At 44.0% G+C, this 10,487-nt stretch overlaps 1 protein-coding gene across 1 annotated transcript; it reads right to left on the bottom strand.

Annotated features, from left to right (window-relative positions):
• Positions 1 to 517: 517 nt before the first annotated feature.
• PLD4 (phospholipase D family member 4) lies at positions 518 to 9,793 on the bottom strand. The gene is given in 10 exon segments (XM_063333170.1): positions 518 to 726; positions 2,074 to 2,161; positions 3,213 to 3,378; positions 5,965 to 6,181; positions 6,263 to 6,347; positions 7,016 to 7,176; positions 7,179 to 7,198; positions 7,894 to 8,004; positions 8,006 to 8,097; positions 9,716 to 9,793. Coding segments are annotated over 10 exon segments (1,209 nt in total). The 5' UTR covers positions 9,776 to 9,793.
• Between the last annotated feature and the right edge of the window lie 694 nt (positions 9,794 to 10,487).

The following is a 10,487-nucleotide window of genomic DNA, read 5'->3' as shown; positions in this document are numbered from 1 at the left end:
ACAGGTATCCCCTGTGCCTCTAATTCCTAAATGATTTTAAAAATCTGCCCTCACTGCTGTAGGTGATTACTTACATGACTCAAATCGTAAAGTGGCTTGGAGTTTGTTAAAAAATGCTTAAACACATGTAAGCAAACACTGTTAATGGAACACTAAGGATGGAACATATAGCTTCCTGAGATAAAATAGCACAGCAATAACGGTCTGTATCTCTAATGTATTAAGACCTGTTTGTATTTTCCATGTGTGCTTTAATATCAGACAGCTTGTCATATAACACTGTATGCGTTTCATTAACTCTGGGATGAGGTAATTACACAAAAAGGATATGTCACACACTGACTAATGGTTTTGCAGGTATACTCAACTATGAGAAGTTCTCACATCGTCAGTGTTGGATATCATGAGAAAGCAATTTCTCCGACAAAGACATAAAGAAGCAAGCTCCTTGTTTTGCATGGGGAACAAGGTTCAAATGTATTTTTGTTTCTATTTAAAAGGTATATTTCAATTCACTTCAGACTCTGCCCCTCTGCTGGCAGCCTTTCTGTCCCTCCACATCTTCCAGAGTCACTGCGTGTTTGGACTTCCAGTCTCACCCAAAAAGTTTTCTTAATGGTTCCTGGGTAGGCAGTTGCCTTCTTTGTGGGTTGGTCGAATTCTGTTTGATAATTACTCCCTCGCAAGCTGTCTTAATGAAGTAATCTTCCGACCAATAGGAAGTCCCTATGCAATGGAAAAGTAGCTAATTGGAAAACATTCACTTCCCAGTGCTCTGTTTGATCTGTGTACTTGTTAAGTCCACAAGCCTGGCTTTGCTGATTTGCTGTACAACTGCAAATCTCATTAGGACCAATGGAGCAGCAAAAATCAGGTCACCTCCTTCTCATTCCAGAACTCAGCTTTCAGAAAGTCAGTATTAACTGCAACCCTGAAGCTTCCAAACAGTCTGATTCCTTACAGCCTGTGCTGTAAGGAGAACCTACTCACGAATCTCCTCATTATAAATATGGGAATAGAGGGCAACATTTGGGTATTAAGAGGGATAAAAGCCAGCGTTTGATATGGGTTTCTGTGTTTAAAAAGAAAAAAAATCCTTAATGGACTTAATTATCTTTACTTGTTAAAGGAAAACAAATGGAGAAACTGGACCCTTGATCAATAAATCCCCAGGAGCTGTTCTGAGCTCAGCATGCAATGCCCGCTTCTAAACCAGGCAAAGCTGGGAATCCAGCTGTAGACATTGTCTAGGGCTCTCTCTAAAGCTACCACAATTCATAAAATCAAAGACTGTGAAAAAAATACACATTTTATCATTTAGCACTTCTCCTGGTCTTCGCCTTAGCCAGAAAAATCTACTTGTCAGTTCCAGAAGGTGCTTAGGCACGAAAACAAATTATCTGCGTATCTGTCTTCGAAAGACAACTCAGTGAGAAACAAGTTCTATTAAAGGCAATTGGAGCTGCAAGTCCTCAGCCCATTGGAAGATCGGGCTATTTGCCGGTTTGCGTGGCTTGGAGGATGAGCTGACTGCAATGCCAGAGCCCTTTCACATTCCCTTTTCTGAGGGATCCGAATAAAAGAATGAAAAATAAACACCATCCTGACTTTCAGGAATTGAGCAGCAATCGACATTACCGTTTTCTCATTTCCTTTCCTAGAGTTCTGTTCAACAAACAGTGCGTGGAATTAATTCCTCCCAGCAATTTGTTTTTATGAAAGCGCGATAGCGTTACGTACCAGAGCATCAGCCATCGCTGCATCATTCTGAGCGTGCAGTCTGTGAAATTCCTACTGTGCTTGGCACAGCCTGTGCGCTCAGACGTGTCATCTTCTGTTCTTAATGGTTCACAATCATATGAAATAATCTCTTACTGAACTTGACCTACATTATTTTCTCCCCTTCACATCTCTACTTCTTTACCCAGGGCAGACATTCTGATAAAGCCATATACTTTGACACGTTATCTGCTTTATGTGACAAAATGAGGTCTTTCTTGATATCGCAGACCATCCTATCTCAGTCTATAGATCTGAAGATGCTGTAAGTGCTTGGGATAATGGAATACATACCAATATAGGCTGCTTTGATATATTTGATATAATTCACTCTCTCACGAGGAATGTTTGTGTGATTCAAAACTGGAACAATTCAGACTTTCTGGAGGGAGAGAAATTAAAAACATAAATAGAAATACCAGAGTGAGGAACAGACTGAATAATTGGACAGTGCAGATTTACTATATTCTCAAAGAACAGAAGAGTACAGAAAGAACAGAAGAGAGTATTCCACACACTGTTATTAAATGTACCATAAAAGAGATTTTACTCTTATCCAAGAAAACTAACAAATAGTACTTCCAGTATACATAAAATTGGATAGGCAATTGAGATCAGATAAGGATAATGTTTGCTTCACAATGTTCCATTAGTGGCACAGCTATTATCATTATAGGGCAGACAATTAAATGCAGTTTTAGGCAGCTGTTTAATAGATCCGCATTTACCACTGATTGCTGCTCTTATTTTGTGCTAGAATGGGCTGATCACAGACACGAGGGGTACTGCAGGCAACAATAATGCCTAACTTTTTGCATTAACTCTGACTAAAATTTACATTTACTCTGACTAAAATTTACATTTCTGTTCCTTTTTCTTTTGGTAAAACCCATTCCTCCTTACTTTTGTGACTTCTCTCTGTTGTGGTAACTGCATTATGCTGGGAGCTTCCACACCATCCCCAACCCACATCGATGCATTCCAGCCCACAGCCTATGGCCTACGTGTAATAGTGTTCAAAAATGGGTCCATTTGTATAGGCTTTCAGCAGAATTCTCAATTGTAAAAAAACGATAGTAATTAGACCCATTTAAGATACTCCATGCAGGAAAAGGTCTATGAGAAGAGCAGTAAGTTGTCATATAAACTGTTACTGTCACGCTACTCAGCAAAAGCGACTGCCCGAATAATGTCGCCAGTGCTGCAGCTTGGCACATCCCTTGGTGTCACTAGTAGCTTGCAATAGCTGCTTCCTCAAAGATTATCTCTTAGGCCTTATTTTCTTAAGGACCTGAAACAGTCACTGCAGCAATGGACAATCTGCTCCTCTAAAACCTGATGTTTGCACACGCAACTGGCAGCTTAGACTCAAAAGTCAGTGGGGGACCCATATTCTCCAGCTGTCTTTCCAAAAATGAGCTTTCTTATCTTACCATGTCGATGCTGATGTAGGCATGTGGGTTGTTGAGAGCACGCAGGGACCTCAGATAGCAGAGCATGGCTCGGTCAGATTGCATCCGGCAGCTGACCAGAAGCCGGATTGGTACTCTGTAGTAGAAAGCTGCAGTTCTCAGAGCAATGTCAATGGTTGGCCAGTATCTAGAGAAAAGTAAGTGGATGGAAAGAGGAGTATTTTTGAAACAGTTCAGTATAAAGCTGTGACAATTAACTGAGAATACAAGTGACATAGTGCACAGATGGGATCTCTGATGTCTAGTAAGAGGAGCACTCGTGCCTTCACTGGAGGTATAAATAAGATTTCTGCCTTCTACCCAGCCAGTTCTTTTCCCAGTGTGTTTCAAGAGCTCCGCTCTCTGCCAAATTTGGTTGCAATTGATCAAAAAGTTTAAAGCTTGAGTATAGTGCATGTACACAGATACACACACAGCATGGTGTCATCATGCTCATCTCCTTAGGAAACTGAAAATGACAACAGCAACTCCAACGTCAAGCTAGGTCATACAGCAGGAAGCAAACAGGGCAGTGCAGAGCCCCGAGGAAAACCTAAGAGCCGTTTTGCAGACTATGGCCATTTCAGGATCCTGGAGACCATTTCTAGCGTCTGCAGTGGTCCCGTACCGTCAGCCAGCGCAGGCAGGCTCTATCCCTCCCCGGCCCTCCTTGCCCTCTTTAGTATGCTGTGTGCCCTCGAGGTAACAAACGCGGCTGTGCTCTCGTGAACACAGGGCTGTCCGCTTTCATGACATTAGCATTGGCAGTAGCTTAAGGGATAAAATTTTTCCCTAATCCCTCACCCAACTACACAACACTAAGAGCTGGACAGTGTACATCCCAGGACTAACAACTGCAAACACCCGTGTAACATTTTCATTCCGTAGATCCTAACAAGTGCTGCACAGAGGAAGACAAGCATCTTTACTAGAGGTTGGAGGACTGATACAGAGAGAGAGGTCCGGCAGTCATTCACAGTCCCATGAGCAATGATGAATTAATGTGCCTAACTGATTCCTTTTGGTCTCCTGTACAAAGGCCTGAATTCTCAAATCCTCCCTCGCACATCATCCTATCCTGAACAACAGACCAGCCGTGTGCTTTCAGGCTCAGGCTGACTCGTAGATCCTGAAAAACTTGGGAAAACATGCTATTTAGAAGTGCTATTTTTGAACAGTTTCCATTTTTTAAATATATTGGTTTCTAGTTGATTAACGCTCAAGCATTAAGACAGCAGCTTTGTTCCCTCTGCCTCAGCTGCTGGAGGAACCTAACCTGAACTAATCAGCCTCAATTCATTACACTACAGCTGGTTGCTGTGGCGATAGCCCGAGGCCCCGCACCACTTCCCCTAGGCCTTTCAAACTCTTGTTTGCATCAGCTCCGGCCCTAGATGTCACAAATGGCGGATTAAGGCTTCAGATGAAGAATGAGGAATATTAACACACTCATTCCTAAGGGGGAGAAGAGACTTTCTGTGAACCTATTCTTGGCTAAGAGCAGGAGATGAGAAACCCAGAGATTCAACTGTACAACACAGAAACCAAAAATCCTCTAAGCTGTTTGATTTATAAAAAATATCCTCCAAGTGGAAGCTGGACTTTGAGATTTTGTTTCAAGGACAGTGGAATTATCTGTGTCTATCCATGATCCTACACCCTTCCTGCTAACACACACATGCCCAGCTGAACAACAGAGGATTTACAGACTCATGCCAGAGGACGTGACGCTTGGTATAATTGTGCCTAAATGCAGTCCGGAGCTCACCCTGTTCTTTACAAGCCACATTGTACGTAATTATTTTGCTTGAAATTCTTTCTCAGTCAGATTATTTAGACGATTGGAAAACTCGGGAATGTTGTAAGCAGATAATACTCAGAGCACTTGGTTGCATGTAAACATCCTAATTCAAGCATATCTAAGAGGATTTGGAGTCTTAGTTGTTGCCCCATGACTGGGTAACTTTCCGTGTTACTCAGATTTGAGTCGATGTGCAGAGTCTGCATCATTTTGCTGTGATCTCGGGCAGCCCACGGGGACCGTGTCAGTCATCCGCCACACGCAATCTGATCCCTCCAGACCACCACTACCACCTTCTCTTGGAGACCTGCTGCTGCATGCACCCAGCACGCTTTGGGAACCTGGACGTCCTTAGATGGAATTATAAAAAAAAGGAAAACAAAAGCCAAGAAGTCTCTTTTAGAGACTGTTTTATCTACCATTGCAAAGGTCGGCAAGGACAGTTAAGAATCGGCCTCTAAACTACAGGACAAGTGGGTCAAACAGGCAGCAGAGCCAGAAGTCAAGAGTCTTCAGAAGTAAAGAACAGAAAGGGATAAACAGGAGCAGAAGCGGGGAGCAAAGCAATATTTTCTCTGAAAAGCCTTAAGTCAGATATATTTCTGCTGTTTCCATTCCTCTCTCTATCCATAAAGATGCTCTGGTGTGTTTTGAAGGGAACTGCACCTGATTGTCCCTAGTCTGGCGCTTCACAGTTTTCTTGCTCTGGGCAGGGCCCAGGAGGCTGCTCTAAAACGACAGCGAAGCACATGGGCAGTGTTGGATACCACCTTCCCTGCAGCATCAGTATTTGCACGGCCCAAAAGGCAGTCGTGAATGCAAAACAAAGCCTCACTTCTCTCCACTGAATATTTTCCTTGCATAAGGAGGGGAATAGTATATTTTTCCTTTAAATAGTGCAGTCAACTGACTTGTTCAGGATTAAAATTGTACCTTTCTGAATGAATGAAGTGCCTGGTAGGGAAATACTCCATCATGAAAACATAGACAAATTTCCGTGCCTCACTGATAATATTGATTACAGCAGAGCGGTCTTGGATGCGACGCTCTGGACAAAAAGCTGGAGGAGAAGCCTGTAAAGAAGAAAACACACAGGTCAGTGATTTCATCCTTCTGCTGTCAGACTGTGACTCATTTATATTCAGATGATCTGTTCAGTTTTCACTGCAATAGCATGACCACTATCGTTCCGCAAGCCTTCCGTGTCCTGACACAGGACTGAACTCCTTACCTGCCTGAAATAAGGCGGACTTGGCCCTTCTGCTTTTCAGAATAGTCCCCCAGGCCCTGCTCAAGATTGCCTGGGAGGGTGCCAGCTGCCACAGGCCAAAAGAGAGCCAAGGGACAAGTAAACATGGTGGACGGTGGCAAGGTGAGCCTGTGCCACGGCCTCTGTCATTTACTTTTGGTGGTAGAGCCAGAGAGGTCCCGTGGAAGCCTGGCTGCACAGGGTGCCCAGGAGGACAGCCCTGCAAAGGGCTAAGCTGCTGCCCAACGGCGTGGTGCAGGGACACCTGCATAACAGGTGAATGCAGATGCTGTGTATGTAGACGGGGGAGAAGCGGCCTCTGAAGCAGTCAAACGTCCAGCAGACTTTGCTTCCTGTCTCTTCCAGTTAGCCAGTGGGAATTGGCATGTTCACTTGCGTATCAGGGATGCTGTAGGCTCTTCAGCCATGCCACTGGCTGCCCCTACCACAGGGTCACCTTCTGCAGGGTAAGAGAGCGTGGTTTTGAGGCTGACCTCTGATTGCTCTTAAAATACAGCATAAAAATATCCAGAGACACGGACAGAGACTAGATGGAGTCTAACTTGACTGGAGGAGGAAAGTTGGTCTGCTGCTTCGGACTAGCATGGAAAAGCTTTCTGGGTTTGCAGGAAGAGTCAAGCAATGTCTCTGGGAGACAGATGACACAATCTGCCATCTGCCACACGTACATAAGACACACAACCATAGATGTCTTTGTCATTGATTTTCTCTTACTTGCTTGGAAAATGAATCATTGACGTTGACATCCTTCCCAGTAAGGGACCAGTAGTAAGAAGCCACATGAATTATTTCATGGGCCATATCAAGGAGACTCATCCGGGCTCGGTACAAGAGTTCGGCTGCAGTGCTATTTATCTGAAAAGCTAAGTCATAGGAACGTCATCCAGAAGTTCAAAGCTGCAATGACAACTGTATATTATGAAGCAAGAGACTGTGACCCAAGCAGGAAACCAAGCACCTTTCAGGCGGTACAGTAGGCCATTTGGATGTCAACCTCAAAAGCAAACAAGCTGAGCTGGACAAAGCAGCCGGGAGCACTCTCCATACCCAGTTTTTATAGCCAAGCATATATCGTACATTGTCCTCCCAAAACCAGCAAAATGGCTTCTCAGTAGCTGTTCTGAGCTTTTTATTTTACCACCCTAAAGATGAGGAAAAAAGTAACCCCCTGGGGCTGGATGTCGCTTTGGTACCCTCTCTGCCCTCTGCCAGGACAAACACCCACTGCCCCCTCCAGCCTCTGAAAGAGGGTGAGCTCAGGGGAGGCTGCTTTGCCCGCTGGTTGCTTTGCTGCCTCCCACCGCTGCCACGAAGGGAGGATGGATGGAGGTGGTGGAGCAGCAACAGAGCTGTGCTGAACATACAAGCACAGGACCAGGAGCAGAGCTGCGATACTGCCCCTACCACCCCTCATAACAGGCAGCTACCAATGACCCAATGCGTAAATAACACCCCCACTTTTCCCAAATGAGTGGTACCTTATCACTTAATATACCATGGGAAGAGAACAAAAGCCATAGTGATATTGTCAGCATTGTAACTATTTCTTCACCTGGTGATTACTTCTCCGTGTGCCATTGGGCATAGCTTACCTGCAGGAATCATCGGACCTATTGGTGTCCTCAATTATTGTGGTTCCTGGGAGCTATCCATAGAGTCCTTCTTCCTCCTCCACCTCTTCACAAAGGCTGACAATCGCCTCTTCCCTTAGGATCAACTATGCTGTCCACTCTCATGAAGTAAACAGCCATCAGGACAACAAGAGCAAGCATCAAAATTGTCCCTAAGATTTGAAACTAGAACAGAATCCAAATAAGAGAAGATTTAGGCAGTCACCAAGCCACTGATGCACAAGCTAATGGATGCCTACCTGTTGTGGGTAGTAAATCACAACCATTGAAAAGTAATTCTGCTTTCAGCTACTGGCAGACTATTCTTAGATACATCCCTGAAAGTGAGGATGACAAGCTACATAGGGGTTGGTTTATGTGAGGACCGTGATTTTAGTTTTGTTTTAATTTTTCCTGTGCCAACATATCAAGAACCTGTTTTTTCCCAAACCTTATGGTTAGTTTGACATTGATTAGCTTTATTTTAGGACAAGACAAGTGAATGTTCAAGAAAATTTCCACCAAAATCAAACCAAGGAAATCCATAACACAAGATCAGCTGTGGGATCAAGGCCAGCACTACCATAAAGGGAAAGTTCATGAAGTCAGGGGAGAAAAAACAGGTCTGAAAATGTCAGAAGCAGGACATTTTATGGTTTCTGACCATATTCTGGTTTTGCCTCTTAATTTAAACCTCACTTAAGTGAAACTACACAAATCTCATCCATGTGACGAGTGAATAGTATTTCCTTGTGGTTCTAGTGTGGCCAGTTAGCTTCATTTCCCTTTTTCTGTATTTCCTTTTTTTCCTGAATGTAGATGAAAAAAAAATAATAGATCTGGAGTCCAGCCACTCACATCCAGCACCAGGCTCTGTACGTTGCCCTATATTAAGGAGGAAAAGACAGCCACCAGTGCAGCTCCATTTCCCCCCAGCAATTATCATGCCCGGCTCCTGATGGCACTTCTTGGGAGCTGGGACCATCCACCACCCTGTGATAGGCAACATGCCCTTCAGAGTTGAGCTTTTGAACCTCCAGGCAGGAAGAACTGAGTCTGGGAGCGCTCAGGAGGCTGTAGCTATAAACGTGAGCTCCTAAAAGCACAGCTATGAAAAATTGCACATAAACCAGTTGCTTCTGAAAGTATGTATTTCAGTTTCTGTGTGGATAAAGTTTCTTACTTTTCATTTTCTCTGCATTTCTCAAGATCTACAGTGCTGGCCATCCATTTCAGGCCGTGATTTGAATGAGAAAAATGTTTTTAAACTATCTACTAAAATTTTTTCCCCTCTCTGGCTTGTTCTCCCTCTCACCGATGGCCAAAAAATCCCACCAGTCTTTAACAGTTCTGCATTTCATCCTCTGAACACGTTGGCAGGACTTAAACATCTCACAGGTTTTATAAGACATTTCTACGCTAAGCGTAGAAATTTTTATTAAGTCACCTCTTGGCTGTCGCCATGCTGTACACCGTGATGTCCAGGTGCCCTAGGCATGCTGAACAAAGAAATAAATGCGGTGCTAATGGGGGAAGTGAGGCTATTTGTATGAGCAAGGTTTGCTGTCCTGAGCCAGGGCTGCGGGATTAGGCTCCGCATTACTCCCTCTCGGCAAGGTTTCATCAGCCTACTGGATAAATCAATGAGGGTTTTGTCACTCGCTTGTTTATAAATAGGATCGAAAACCTCCACGTATTTCTAAAACGGGCAATAAAATCATTCTTCTTAATCTGTTACTTCTCCTCAGAAACGTCAGTGTAATCTCAGCTCTTGTAAGGAAATGTTGTGTATCCCAGTAATTACTGTTTTGACGACTTTTTGATTGTTCACGCTTAATTTCATGTTGGAGGACTCATTAAACATCAGGGATGTTTTTAATGCTCTTTTTCACAATCTGAAAAGCAGAAATGTATGCAAGGGGAAAAATAAAACTTCATGGCAACATTTGTATAAAGCCAGTTACAGGCTAAAAATGCAGGTTACTGCCATTGCTTTATAGAATGCTCTGAGATTTAAGTACGGACCCGTGCAACATCGCCATAGTACAACGATGTACTACATGACCTGAGTGACATTAACGGACTCCGAAGCGAGAGAGACAGGTCCCTGAAGTTTTTTCCCTGGTGCTATCTACGCACAAAAATCACCGTGGTAACTCATGTGTAAACAACCGCATCCCTGCCTCTTCAAGTTATCCTTCAACACCCACTTTTGTCCTGCTGCAAGCAAACACATTTGCCAACAAGCTAATAATTAAGCGCAGAAGCCGTGGGTGATGGTGTACAGCATCAGTGTCATCCTGTGTGTGACTCTCTTGGGCTCCTGCTCTCTTTCTGTGCATGGGAGTTGTCTTCAATGCTGGTGTCTCTTCCAGAAGGGACTCTATTAAGGGAACATGGACCAGGCTGAAGTCTAAACTCCCCTGCTCCCCCCGCTGCAACCATGACCCTGGGAAATAAGTTAACTTCTCTTTCTCCTCACACAGTCTCGCTCCTAGCCTTTTGTTATCACCAGCAGAGGCAACCACAAGGGCAAATACCAAATTATGCCCAAACTCAAAGCAGATGGTAGGGCA

The sequence above is a fragment of the Chroicocephalus ridibundus genome, chromosome 4 (genome assembly GCF_963924245.1).
Source record: "Chroicocephalus ridibundus chromosome 4, bChrRid1.1, whole genome shotgun sequence".
NCBI classification, from domain to species: domain Eukaryota; kingdom Metazoa; phylum Chordata; class Aves; order Charadriiformes; family Laridae; genus Chroicocephalus; species Chroicocephalus ridibundus.
The sequence above is the reverse complement of the archived record's forward strand: the minus strand, read 5'-3'. Positions and strand labels throughout refer to the sequence as shown.